The sequence below is a fragment of the Onychomys torridus genome, chromosome 4 (genome assembly GCF_903995425.1).
Source record: "Onychomys torridus chromosome 4, mOncTor1.1, whole genome shotgun sequence".
Taxonomy (NCBI): domain Eukaryota; kingdom Metazoa; phylum Chordata; class Mammalia; order Rodentia; family Cricetidae; genus Onychomys; species Onychomys torridus.
In genome coordinates, this window is record NC_050446.1 from 136,258,739 (window position 1) to 136,273,175 (window position 14,437).

The window sequence follows — 14,437 nt, forward strand, 5'->3', positions numbered from 1 at the left end:
TTAATAAAAAACAAGAATCAAATATGGGGTAAAAACCTGAAAGATCAGAGAAGCAGAGGAGCAGGTACCAATGGCTTCCTACCTCTCCAGTTCCTCTGACCAAAAAGGCTAAGATCCTGTCTCTGCCCCACCTTATCATTTCCTATCTCCTCTCTGTCACCTCCAGACCTCTATGGTTAACTAGTGGCTAGCTACACCATCTGACTCCAAGGGAGCTTTATTTGTCAGAACACAAACAAAATATCACACAACATTTCCTTTTTTGTCTAAATAAAAGCCCTTTCACTTTTAACTAGCATAGAAAAACTATATACAATAAATACAATAACTATATATAAATATATACAGGCAATAATTACATTAATACTCAATTAGCATTTGAAAAATTCAGAGAAAACACTCCATTATCTATCCTATCTTGTTGAGTCCAAAGTGTTGTACCTAATTCACTTCCCATTCTAACTTACATTACCAACCCCAAACTATCATTCTGTGTTTCTCAACTTTATACACTTTACACTTCTTTGTGAGTTTCTCTTCTGAATTTGTTAACAAGGAAAACTATAAAACTATCTAGTCTTCAACTCCAACAGAGACCTGAAAAGGATATATTACCTGAGTAAACAGTAAGTGCAGAGAAAACAACCTCCAAAACTAAGGAAATACAGAAACACCTGGATGCTGGGACAGTCACCCAAGGTTCCTCTGTAAGGTTGTGGCACCCATCTTTGGCCTACAGGCCTAGTATAACTGAAAGACTTTTCTGTGAAGCAGGATTTTTGAAGGACTGTCCCACCTAGTCTTGGCAAGGTTTGGCAGTCACTTTCTTTTGTGTCCTGCTTGTCCAATTTTGGACAGTGTACCATCAGCAGTTGAGGCAAGGGCACTTTCTTGCCCAGTGGCTAAGAAAGTAAACTCCATATGGCATTTCTTCAATGCCCATCATCTTCTCTGAAGCAGATTGGTGCTGCCATGAACAAACATATCTCATTGTCAAAAAAAAAAAAGCAAAATCTTATGTTATTAAAACATTTTAAATGCCATATCCTATAGGTCTCTGAAGTGTTTGAAGACCACCTGTCTATTTAAACTATATCTCTGTTTGACCTTGAAAACATATCTAATATGACTACAAGTTTGATTGTAATAGGTGACTAACTACTGACTTCATTTCTTTATTATCCTAAGTAGTTTGTAATAATAACTTTCAAGGAGTAGAAATTTACATTACATTGTTAAATGAGCTGCATAGTATAATACCTTGAATAAGAGTAGAAATGTATTATAGCTGGGTAGCGGTGGTGCATGCCTTTAATCCCAGCACTCAGGAGGCAGAGCCAGGCGGATTTCTATAAATTCGAGGCCAGCCTGGTCTACAGAGTAAGATCCAGGACAGGCACCAAAAACTACACAGAGAAACTCTGTCTCAAACAAAACACAAAACAAAATGTATTATAGACAGAAGTTTCTCTGGTCCTACCCAGCCATGCAGCTGAGACCAATCTCTCCCACTTGTGTCCTGCAGCCACTTGGTCCCAAGTAAACACACAGAGGCTTATATTACTTACAAACTGCATGGTCTATGGGTCAGGCTTCTTGCTAGCTGGCTTTTATAACTTAACTCAACCCATTTCTATTAATCTATATGTTGCCACGTGGCCATGGAGTTACCTGCATCCCATTACATGTTGCTCCTTGGATGATGGGTTGGCATCTCCTTCTCACTCTCCTTTCTCCTCTCACTGTCTCTCTTGGATTTTCCTGCCTGGCTCCATCCTGTCCTGCCATAGGCCAAATGCAGCTTTATTTATTAGCCAATGGGAGTAACACATATTCACAGCACACAGAAAGACATCCCACAGCAATGTATATATGGTATGTTCTAACAAAAATAACCTTAAATTTGTACCAATATACAAAAATACCTTAAACAAGAGTAGACATGTATATACAGTATAACAAAAACAACCTCATATTTGTATCAATACACAAAAATCAAAACCAATGTAAACTATTTAAGACTAGTAGTTGCTTTTTTGGTTTAAAAGTAGATTAAATAATCTACACTTTTATTCTATCATTTCTATACTCCCCTTTTTCTTTTCAGAACAAAATCCCTGAATCTAATTTCCTTTGTTCAGCTTTTTTCCTGACCATTACCAATAACAATTTGTAACCAATCTCCCTAAACAGTAACAAATATCCATAACCCACTGAATGACCAGAAATCACCCACCCCACCTCTTGGGAATACAGGTGTCATGTTCTTAAAATTGCTTTCTGCTGTCTGGGGGCAGTGGCATCTTCAGGGGACCCTGAGAAAACTGGGGTACTGGTCAAGTCCTGGGAGAGCTGGCTGCAGCATTTGTTGTCCAGTCTCTGTGCAATGGGAAGTGCAGAGCTTTTCTCAAGTCCTTGTTTGAGTAGTCTGCAAGGCTGGATCATCTCAGCTAGTCACCTTGAAACTGTCTTGAGAGATTGGGGATTTAGCTCAGTGGTAGAGCACTTGCCTAGCAAGCATAAGGCCCTGGGTTTGGTCCTCAACTCCAAAAAATAATTTTAAAAAATTGAAAATTTAAAAATTTTTTAAAAAGAAACTATCCTGAGCAGTTTGTAGTCCAAAGCTGATCTTTAGGTGGTGTTTGTCAGCTTATTGGCATTATCATAGTCCAGATGGAATTGCCTCCTTTTAGAGATTTCAAAGGTTGCTGTTAAGCCTGGTCACCGTTCATAGCAGAAAACTGACAGAGACTCAAACCCAAAATCATGTACAGGAAGCTAGATGAAGCCTTTTTCTAGGATTAGTACTCTATATGGCCATTAATATCATGACAAAAAGTTTAATATATATATGTGTGTGTGTGTGTGTACATGTGTATATATGTATATGTGTGTGTGTGTATATATATATATATATATATATATATATATATAAATTTTATAAATTTTGAGATAATATTTAAGAAAAGTTTTAAAGAGTCAGAGTAAAACCAAAGGATTATGAGATCAGTGGCAATGGAATAGTCCCTTAATTTTGGTTTTTCTTTTGTCCCACATCAGGTGACTCTTCTGACTTGAGACAGAGATTTTGGATTTTTCTTTTAACAAGCATGCTTGGGGTTAGAGGAGAGAGCCATGCTCCAACTCCAAAGCCAGCTTTAATTTTTAGTTGAACTGGTACTACCACAGACCATTTGCATTATGTGTCTGTAGAGAACAGCAGAAACAAATATTTGGGAAGATTTATGAAATTTTATTCTGTTGAAAATGTGATATACCATTAAGACAATTTACTCTTTTTCTTGGGACATTTTTTCTACATGATTCATCCTTATTCTTTACATATCTCATTTGTCTGGTGTTCTTCAGATTCCTTAGCTGAATGCCTTCATTCTCCTGGAGAGACAGAAACAAAACCCTGCCCCAACCCTAACTTTTGGGAGTTTCCCTTTTGGCAAGTTATATCTGATCAAATGAAAAGCATTTGTTAGTCTTATAAGTTAGTTTACATTGAATGGTCATGATATCTCTTAAAAGGCTGAGAACTATGATAAGTAGGCACCATGAAGGCAAATTTTTCTCTATTCTCTTTTTGTAAAGGTATAGTGAAGAAACAGTCTTTTAAATCAATAACTATAATAGACCATCCTTTAGGTAATAGAGAAGGCAGGGGAATTCCAGGCTATAAAAAGCCCATTGGCTGAATCACCTTATTAATAACTCTTATATCTGTTACCATTCTCCAGTTTCCAGATTTCTTTTTAATAATATATACAGGAAAATTCCAAGGATTGGTCAATTCTCCAATATGTTGATCATTTAGCTGCCCCTGTACCAGTTGTTCTAAGGCCTATAATTTTTCTGGTACCAAAAACCATTGTACCACCCAGACAAGTTCTTGCCAGTTAAACATTTTAAAAGTAGGGCTGTTGGTACTTTTGAAAGATCAATAGCTGTTGTTGCCCTGTTCTTGTACAACCTGAATGGTCAGTGACTATTCTTTATAATACCCTTTAATATTTTTCCCAGAAACATACATTAGTTATGGTTTGTTTCTGAGATTGGAGGAATGTTATCTGGATATTCCATCACTGTAACAAATCTCATTCCCATAAATTCATTGCTATATTAGCCACATATGGCTTTAATTTTCCTCTCTGTCCTTTTGGCCCTATACATTTGACCCTTCTTACACTTTGTTTTATCTGAAATAAAGTTCCAATCCCTAAAAGCTGAACATTTCCCTCCTGAAGAGGCCATTTTGGATGCCAAGATTCTGGTGTAATTATTATTACATCTGCCCCTGTATCTATAAGACTTTCAATTACAGTGTCATTTATTCATATTTTTAGCTTTGGTCTTGATCATTCATAGAAGTTTGCCAAAACATTTTCTTTATGATTTCTCCTGAAATCTTTGTTTTATCTTCTAAAGCAATTCTATCATCCAGAGCAGTATGTTGGTTTTTTGTTTTTTTTTTTTGGTTTTTTTTTTTTAACCATAGGCATTAGGTCCTTTCATTGCTTTGGGGAGGAGTTTCTCCCATGATGACAGGGAATGATTGAACCAAATTTGATATTGGGACCTGTGAAAGGCCCCCTAAGGTGCTTCCCAATGGCAAAGGATTACCTTGTCTGCCCCTTGTTGATCTGCATTCATTGGTCCATTGTCAGCCTTTTTGCACCTTCTGCATACTCCAAAAGGCAAGGGCCTTCTGTTTGGGTTAGAAGAAACATTGTTTCTAAGAATGCCCTGTCTACCATCCCTTTTTAGGTGACCTTGTTTGCCACAATTAAAACACCTGACATTTTGATTTTTCTTCAAGCCTCTGGAAATCACCTCTACTATCTAAGCATCATTATTGTTTTGAGATTCAATATTGACTATATCTCCCATCCATTTCTCTATGGGTAATGACCTTGCCTTTAAAGGCCTAATTACCATTTTGCGTTGTGAATTAGCATTTTCAAAAGCCAAAGATTCAGTTATTATTTGTCTAGTTTCTGAATTTGGTATCATTCTATTTACAGCTGAAGTCAATCTTTGTAAAAAAAAAATTCAGTGAAGGTTTCTGTTGGGCCTTGTACAATTTTAGTAGATGACGCAATTCTCTTTCTGGCTTCTTCAGTTCTGTCCCAAGTATTCAAAGCTACAACAGGAAAATCCCACTCCCTGAGAAGGCTTGAGGAAGAAAGAGAAAACCTAGCCAGTGGCACAGTGACCACACTGGGTGCAGTTCCCAAGTTCAGCTCCAGCATGTGCTGGTGGCTGCAAAGTCACTGGCAAGTGGCTATTTTGTGAATTTTTGCCCCAAAAGTTGAACACTAGATGATGCGTAAATGTAATTAATCTTATCAATAAAAACCAGGAGTCAAATATCAAGGTAAAAACTTGAAAGATCGGAGAAGCAGGGGAGCAGCCACAGTCACTTCCTGCCTCTCCAGTTCCTCTGACCAAAAAGGCCAAGATCCCGTCTCTGCCCTGCCTTATCACTTCCTGCCTCCTCTCTGTACAGACCTACAAACCTCTATAGTTAACTAGTGACTAGCTCGGTTCTCTGACTTCAGGCAAGCTCTATTTGTCAAAACACAAACAAAATATCACACAATATCTGGGCCCAGTCTAAACCCTCCACCCCTGGGATCAAGAATTCCAGCACTTGCCAGGCGGTGCTGGCACACAACTTGACTTTAATCCCAGCACTCCGGGAGGCAGAGCCAGGAGGATCTCTGTGAGTTCAAGGCCAGCCTGGTCTACAGAGTGAGATTCAGGACAGGCACAAAATCTACACAGAGAAACCCTGTCTCAAAAAAAAAAAAAAAAAAAAAAAAAAAAGAACTCCAGCACTCATACCCATCTTATAAAAGAGATTTGAGCAACAAGGATCTCAACAAATGAGGAAAAGTTTGACCAGTTGGCTAGTGGACCCAACAGCAGCTATCACTGTCCACTTTATATGCTAACCTCATCTGGGGAAAAAGGGAGCCATGCTACAAAGCCAGTCACAGTCCTGGCACCCTGGAACTGCCTGAAGACCTCACAGAGAAGACAAATGTGAGCAAAGCTCACCCGTAATTTTTACAAGTGGGTGAAGTGCTCCCCAGACACCTGCTCCAGGCCAAAGGGACTCCTCTGGCAGACTTGAATGAGCCTCTCGGCACCCAATAGGTATGAATTCACTTTGAAGCTACTTATTGGGATAACTTGTTGGAAACACAGGAACTCAGGCTGCAGGAGCACACATATGATCAAGGGCTAGTAATTTCCTCTACAGCTCCTTGTTAGAAAGCAACCACAGGAGAGCTACAAAATGAACAAGCACAGCTTCCTCTTAAATATATGGGATTAGACTCCAGATCCTACACGTGTCTAGCTCTAGCTGTCTCTTCTGTTCATGAAAATAGGAAGTCACCAGGCAGTGGTGGCATACGCCTTTAATCCCAGCACTCGGGAGGCAGAGCCAGGCAGCTCTCTGTGAGGCCAGCCTGGTCTACAAAGTGAGATCCAGGAAAGGCGCAAAGCTACACAGAGAAACCCTGTCTCGAAAAACCAAAAAGAAAAAAAGAAAGAAAATAGGAAGTCAGCTGGGTCATGAGACAGTAGACAGAGTCCTAGCTGCTGACCTCGGAGCTCAGTCTCTTCCTATTACCTGGCATGGGGTCTGTTCTGCAGAGACCTGCTGCAGCTTCACAGAAGGAAAGAATGAAGGCATTATCTCCTAAAACATTCAACCTGTCTACAGGCATCAAGTCTGATTCCCAGGCACACATTCCAGAATATGTCTAGAATGACAGTCAAGTGTTGCAGATGTCATGTCTGGTGGGATATGATCTGAGTGCAGTAGTACACAAAGGCCACACAGAACAGAGGACCAGCTAGGACGGGGAGGCTAGGGGTGACACAAGGGAAGCTCCCTGTGGAAGGAGGCACTCAGAATTGAAAGAGGATCCTATCTGGTAAGGGTGAGAATAAGGTGAACCAGAGCCAGAAGCTGTCGGCAGCAGGGTCCCCCATGCCCCGGGTGTCCAGAGAATAATCATGATACAATTCTGAACACCTGCTCCTGGGCACTTAATGTGTAGTAGGTCTCAGGCTGGAAACTTATTTTATGGCAGGTCCCAGGTGGCAGATTATGCTTCACCCCAGCTTTATAGTAATTAAGGCAAGTTCTGCATTCCAGACAGACAGAGGCAAGGGCACAGGCTCTGTGGTATCATAACTCCCAGGTGTATTATAACTCCATATGACAGCAGTGACCCCAGGCCCATTATGAAGTTTCATTGGGCTGCATCTCCCCCATGGCTTTGTAGGGGCTCTTCTCACCAGCCACACCTCCACAGTGGGAAAATTGAGGCCTGGCTACAGACTTCTGACTGGCTCTGAGCCCCGAGTTGTCCCAGACAATGAAGCTAGCCAGAGCCTGCACCCTCCATGGTGCCCTGCTCACTATTGTGAGCATTGTCTGATTACAGGCCTGAATGAGGGGCAGGTATGGGGCCAGGACTGGATTCCAAGGTCAGTGGCAACCAGTAGACAATTCTTATCAGTACCGAGAGTACGGAAGTAGCAGTGGCTCCATGGCACACAGGAAAACACAGTCTTACAAAGGCTCTCAACCTCTCAGTCGCACAGCTAAGAGGCAGCAGTCAGGAAAGGGATTCTGAAGCCTAGACATGGAGGGCATAGCTGAGGAATGAGTCAGTAGAGTAGACTTTATGAGTGGCAGGTAGAGCTCATGCACAGCTGACTGGGGTGACTCAGACCTCAAAGACGGATCACTTTTTTTTTCAAGACAGTTTCTCTGTGAAGCTTTGTGCCTTTCCTGGAACTCACTAGCCCAGGCTGGCCTTGAACTCACAGACATCCACCTGCTTCTGCTTCCTGAGTGCTGGGATTAAAGGTGTGTGCCACCATCACCCCCAGCTGAGGGATCACTTTATTAAGGCTGATAGTGTATTAATCACCAACCCTCTCCTGGAGGGGCTCAACTGTGGGGACAGGATGGAAGGAGTAGTAGATGCCAAGGTTGGAAGGACCCAGATTTCTGTCTTCCAATGCCAAGGAAGCCCTGGACTCTGGGACTGTCCTGAGCACACAGGCCAGGGCCACTCAAAGATAAGTAGAACCTCGCTTCTACAAAAGCAGGCTTTTATTTGTACTTATTTATGGTGTGTGTGTGTGTATGTGTGTGCGCAAGTGTGCACATATTATGGTATGGATATAGAGGTTAGAGTATAACTCTCAAGAGATGGTTCTCTCCTACCCTCTCCAGGACTCAGGTGTGGAGCTCCAGTTATCATTCCTGTGCACAAGCATCTCTAATGGAAGAGCCATCTCACTAGCCCCTGGCTTGTTGTTGTTGTTGTTGTTGTTTTTTAACAGCTTTATTGAGATGTAATTTACATACTATATAATTTATCACTGGCAGAGGGGGACACAGCCTGTCACTTCTGGCACCCGTTACTTCTGGCTATGCATCATGAGTTCTTTTCCAAGTTACCAACTCAGGTGAAGCCGGGATCTTTTTACTTTTTTAACATATTTAACTTTGGGGCGTGTGTATCACACCTTGTAGCCTTGGCTGGCTTGGAAGTCTCAGAGATCCTCTTGCCTCTGCCTCCAGAGTGCTAAGATTAAAGGAGCGTGCCACCACGCCCAGCTGGTGTTCTTTTAAAGATTTGTGCCAGCTTCCTCTCTGGACCGAGCCGGAGGCAGGGAAAGGGTTGACCACCAGGGGGCGCTGCCAGCACCGGAAGCCAGTCTCTGTTGCGCCTGCGCGGACGCGAGGAAGCCGCGTTCCCGAGCCCAGCGAGTACGCGCGCTCCTCGCCGATTGCGCCTGCGCGGAGCCTGCCGCTACCCTTCTCTTGCCGGGCGCTAGTCGCTCGCCGGCGGCCATGGGGGAGGCCGAGGTGGGCGGCACGGGCGCCCCAGGCGACAAGGGCCCAGGCGAGGCAGCGCCGAGCCCTGCTGAGGAAACGGTAGTGTGGAGCCCTGAGGTGGAGGTGTGCCTCTTCCACGCCATGCTGGGCCACAAGCCTGTCGGTGAGCGCCGCACCGCGCACCCGCGTGGGGGTGGGGCGGGCTAAACCGTCCGGCGGGCGGGCGGGCGGAGCCTGCTACCTCTCCCGAGACGAGACCTCCCACTTCGGAGTACCCTGTTAGTCCAAGACCCCATGACTTTCCTGCCCAGGAAGCCCTCCCCTGGGGATGCCCTGGCTTTCCTGCCCTTGAGACACTCCTACCCGAGGGAACGCCTCCACTCTCCCCGCCTCTGCATCCCCCTGGCCCTGGACCCGCCTACTATACACCTTGCCCCTGAAACACCCACTTGCCTTGACACCTCTATCCCCTTTGACACCTGACTCCTGCAGCACCCAACCTGCCATTTCATACCCCTGCCGCTCCAACATCCATGCTCTGCGCAGAGGTGCTGCCCTAACCCTTAACCCACTGTCCTGCCTCTCAGGGGTGAATCGACACTTCCATATGATTTGTATTCGAGACAAGTTCAGCCAGAATATTGGGCGCCAGGTCCCATCCAAGGTCATCTGGGACCATCTGAGCACTATGTATGACATGCAGGCACTGGTGAGTTGGACCGTGGCCCACCCATCTTGGGCTGAAGGTGGAGACAAGTCTTCCTATGATCAGCTGTAGTACAGGACAGAGCCCACTGCTCACTTGGGGTTTGCTATGCAGAGCAGAGGTGGTCTCCGTAGATGAGGCCCCTTCCTCAGGAAAGCTCAAGTCCTACTATGAAAAACACAAACTAATAATGGTCTCTGACCACTTTTCAGGGAACTTACTTTAGATTTTGGGTGGTCACAAAAAGTCTCCAGGGAAATAGCTGGGTGCTGAGATGCAGAGGGAAGTGTCAGCCACAGTGAGAAGTAGAGATCCAGAGTACTTTAGGTGGAGGCTGACCTTATCTGAGGGGTGTGTGTGTGTGTGTGTGTGTGTGTGTGTGTGTGTGTGTCTGGCCTTACTGAGGTGAATTTGAACACCTCTGTGGGAGCTTAGCGATAGCTCTGTCTGATGGGTAACTAGATAACCAGTTTGGAAAGCTGGCAGTGTCTGACAGGTATGCAAGGGTAACTTAGTAACCAGGCTGATCAGATTTGTCTATGGTGTCTGACCGGCCGTGTAGCTAGGTACCAGGATGGGTGGAGCTGTAGATACCTGTGGTCACGGTGTGCGTGAGGAGCATTGTCCTGGTGGGAATGCTACAGTGGTGAACCAGGTCAGGTCCTAGTGTAGATATCGTCAGGGCTGCCATGTCTTCAGGATCCTCTTGGTGGCACAAACCTGGTCCCTTTCTCCGTCTTTGTTGGGCTGGTGCTAGCCTAGCCCTACCTAATCATTTGAAAAGCCCAGCTGAGGTAGACTCTGCAAGCTAGAGGAAGGAGCCCCACCAGCTGGCAGCCTCCAGCCTGCTCCCCCTATACATCTTGGTGAGCTGACATCCTGTTTTTTGTTTCTTGAAAATACAAAACGCTTTGTGCCGGCAGCACGAGTCTGAGATTCTGCCATTCCCAAATCCAGAGAGGAACTTTGTCCTTCCAGATGAGATCATTCAGGAGGTCCGAGAAGGTGAGACTCGGCCACCATCAGGGCTGGGAATAAAAAAAGCCGGACCAGGCCAAAGGTGGGGAGGTCTGGGGCCTCCAGGGAGGTGTAAGGATCCTGCTCAGACCCTGCCTCCAGTGGCACCTGGGAGGTTTTGGGAACCAAGGGCTGGGGAGAGCAGTGCTCAAAGGCAGTCTCCTGATGGATGCCATCTCGTGATGGACGCCGAGGCCTGTGTGGGCAGCGAGAATCGGAAGCAGTCATGGCCAGACCGTCCCCCAGCGCTGGCCACCACCGTGGGTTTCCAGTGAACGGCAGCTGTCTCCTCCACAGGAAAAGTGGTCATTGAAGAGGAAATGAAGGAGGAGATGAAGGAGGATGTGGACCCCCACAATGGGGCTGATGACGGTAAGTGTGGAATGCCCTTGGAGCATAGCCCCCTATCTCCTCGCTCCTGAAGCCAACCTCAGGCAGAGTGAGATCAGGAAGCCATGGACTCAGAGGGATAGAGGATGTACTTAAAGATGAACTCAGGGCAGATCACCTTAGGTAGGAAGGCCCCGGAAGGCCCATGCAAGGGGCCAACATTCAGCTGTGCCTTTGCCTGAGACCAAGGCTAAGCCTGGGAGCATTAAGGTGTGCTCAGACAGAAGACCCCTGGGGAGACTAGGTTTCTCTTCTAGCCCAGCTGTACAGGACTACTACTCAGGGGAACGTTAGGAAAAAGGAAATGAGTTTCTGTATATTCTGTTTTCAGCCAAATGATTTTGTTTCTCAGTTTTTTCATCTTCAGGGAGCTTGGGGAAAGCATTAGAAAAATCCAGCAAAGACAAAGAGAAGAACTCCTCAGACTTGGGGTGCAAAGAAGGGGCAGACAAGAGGAAGCGCAGCCGGGTCACTGACAAGGTCCTGACTGCCAACAGCAATCCCTCCAGCCCCAGTGCTGCCAAGAGGCGCCGAACATAGACACCTCAGCCCCAGTGGCCACAAAGATGCTCCAATGCTGCAAGCCCTCACTGCCTGTTCTCAGGTTCCTGGGTGAATGTGACTATCCAGCAGAGATGCTAATGGGGGCTTCTCCTGTGTCATCAGACCATCAGAGCACCTGATTGGTCTAAAAAATCAGCATCCACTCTGCTTGGATGGTGAAGCCTCTGAGCCAGCCTCTTGCTTTCTCCTGGTTGGTTCCCTGTATGCCCATAGTGTGTGGAGAGGAGCAGGTGCATGGGACCAGAGGACCGAGAGTCAGCAAGCAATAAGACGCCACCCTCACTGTCCTCTGAAGGAGGGAGCCGCTCATCTTCCCTGGGTGCCCACTCTTTGCATCTGCTTGTCCTGTGAAGCTCCAGTGTGCACTGGCATCAGGAAAGGTGTCTTTGGAGTTCACACAGCATAAACTGTGCACAAAAGGCCTCCCCAACTGGGAAACGGAACTGGATATTTTGCCTCATTCACTTGTACTGTAACAATGTATATAATTTGGTTGGTATTTCACTATTTAATTTTTAAGAAGCCTATTTTACTAGTGTTTTGTATGAAGAAAAATACTGCAGAAGTTAAACCTGTGATGTGTTTTTTCTGAGATGTTTTGTTTTAAGGTAACTACTGAGATACCTCTGGCTTTGTTTTTATATGCCAGATACAGAGAATTTTTAGCGGTTATTTTTGTAATTTTAATAACTTGGAAGAGACCAATTAAGGATGTGGAATAAAGGCAGAGCTGTCAGGCTGAAGAGCTACTGGCCTGATGGTGGAAGTACACTTTCATTTGCAGAACATTAAAGCATTTAAAAAATCATCTTGGCAGTTGTATGATTTGCTACTAAAATGGGTGTTTTTAAAAACTTGTTTTTCTACAAAGGAAAGGCTCCCCTACCTCAGGACTCATAACTGTAAGTGCATTTAGACAACTTCCTGGCATCACTGAACACAGTAAGGTGTTGAGCCTTCATCACAGACTAGCAGGATACCCAACCCTAACCCTTAACCCCTAGTCCCTACCACTGCCTGTCCAGCTACTATCTGGCATTAAATTGAGGCTGCTACCCATTGTCCTTCCATACCAAGTCCAGCTGTTGGATGGGATGAGCACACTGTACTGATGAGACTGTTGCCTGTGACTGAAACCGCCCCTGCCTTCTGCAGGGTCCCAGGCAATGAGAACTGGCCCAGTGTTGGGCTCCGAGCTGGCCTATACCAGCTCACTACCATTTCTAGTCAGGACAGTTTAGTCACCATGAACATACCACTAGACCCTCCCTGCATACCACAGAAAGCATCTTAAGTGGACACAGATGAGCTCATCTAGCCTCCTGGCCTGTCTTCTCTTGGGAAAAACCAGCTGTGGCAAGTCTCTGGGTCCCTTTCCGTAGGGCCTTGACAAGGTCTTGGAATGGAGCAGAAGACAGAGGCCTACAATGACTGAGATGAGGACTGTGCTCAGACCTGGAGTGATGCCATGTGCCCCAGCGTAAGAGCCAGGGAAAGCAGCATTACAGCCTGTTTGGGAACTGGCTTGGGGCCACTCCATCCTGTCTTTGCCCAGTGTTCACTACTAGAGGCTTATTTGGTGGGAGAACGCTAGCTATTGAATCTACCACCAGCAGGAGAAATTGGGGAGCAGATAGTGCCCCTGAGGAGTGGTATGTGATAATCAGGAAGGCAGTCCTCTCTCCAACCAGGTTCACTCTTCTAAACCCATCTGAAAGAACTATCTAGGGGCATGAGAGCGTGCAGGAGTGCCTGGTCAAGACATCTGTTGAGTCCATTTTTAGTTTTTTCTAGAAGCAGGCTTCACCCAATAACCCAATGTCCCATTCTGGCACATTGCCTCACAAGTCTCATGTGGATGAACCTGCTGTTCTGAGTTCTTCAGACCTTGTGACTAATAGGACTGTCCCTATGTCCCTTAAGAGATATCTAGGTAGCTGGGTGGTGGCAGTGCATGTCTTTAATCCTAGCACTTGGGAGGCAGAGGCAGGCAGATCTCTGAGCTCAAGGCCAGCCTGGTCTACAAAGTGAGTTCCAGGATAGGCAAAGCTGTTACAGAGAGAAAACCTATCTCAAAAAACCAGAGGGGGTTGGGGTGTCTAGGTCATGCTGCTGGCATGAAAGTTTGTCACAGCCTGGCAGTATGACCTGGAGTTCTGCTCGGACACATGCTTACCCTCTCCCAGCGGAGGGTGAGATCTGTGCACTCACAACCAGTAATGTTTAAGTTAACAAGAGCTGAGAAGGAAGCCAGAGTGCAAAGGAGGCAAGGATGCCAAGTACAGATACAAAAAATGCTACTGGCCATAAAACCAAAGGAAATGGCTGTGTGGCTCACACTTTTAATAACTGAAAGGCCACGCTGGTCCTGAGACTGACAACCTCCACCACAGAGGCACCCTGTGTTGAGTACACCAGGGACCACAAGGATGTCTATTCTGTAATGCATAGGCATTTCTTTCTTCTAGGCTCTGGTGAGAATTCAGTATGGATCATTCAAGTAGGTGTGGCCTTCCAGTCCTTTTCAGGGGTGGTCAAGAAGGGAACTAGGGCTGGGTGGTGGTGGGAATGCTTGTAATCCCAGCACTCAGGAGGCAGAGGCAGGCGGATCTCTGTGAGTTCAAGGCCAGCCTGGTCTACAAAGTGAGTTCCAGGACAGCCACCAAAACTACACAGAGAAACCCTGTCTCGAAAACCAAAGTGGATTCTGCCAGAAAACAATAGAGAATACTGAGTAGCAGCAGCAAGCTACAAAGTATATTTGTGGTGAGGGGTGGGGAATCAGAAAGGGCAAACTTGGGCCAGACAACAGGGCTGTAACTTGTTATCCCTGAAGGAAATGTTAACACTGTTGTAACCTGAGCTGGCCCCAGCCAGAT

At 45.7% G+C, this 14,437-nt stretch overlaps 1 protein-coding gene across 1 annotated transcript; it reads left to right on the top strand.

Annotated features, from left to right (window-relative positions):
• The first annotated feature begins 8,708 nt into the window (after positions 1-8,708).
• On the top strand, positions 8,709-12,366 carry LOC118582102 (MRG domain binding protein). The gene is made up of 5 exons (XM_036184642.1): positions 8,709-9,044; positions 9,469-9,590; positions 10,511-10,592; positions 10,902-10,976; positions 11,347-12,366. The coding sequence occupies exons 1-5, from the start codon at positions 8,897-8,899 to the stop codon at positions 11,532-11,534; spliced, it is 615 nt and encodes a 204-aa protein (XP_036040535.1). The 5' UTR covers positions 8,709-8,896; the 3' UTR covers positions 11,535-12,366.
• The last annotated feature ends 2,071 nt before the right edge of the window (positions 12,367-14,437 follow it).

What these genes read in the sequence shown, in the direction of transcription:
- LOC118582102 (XM_036184642.1), top strand. Translation starts at nt 8,897, where the DNA reads ATGGGGGAGGCCGAGGTGGGCGGCACGGGCGCCCCAGGCGACAAGGGC. An exon ending in CATTCAGGAGGTCCGAGAAG is followed by an intron (nt 10,593 to 10,901) that starts GTGAGACTCGGC and finishes TCTCCTCCACAG; the next exon opens with GAAAAGTGGTCATTGAAGAG. An exon ending in CCACAATGGGGCTGATGACG is followed by an intron (nt 10,977 to 11,346) that starts GTAAGTGTGGAA and finishes TTTGTTTCTCAG; the next exon opens with TTTTTTCATCTTCAGGGAGC.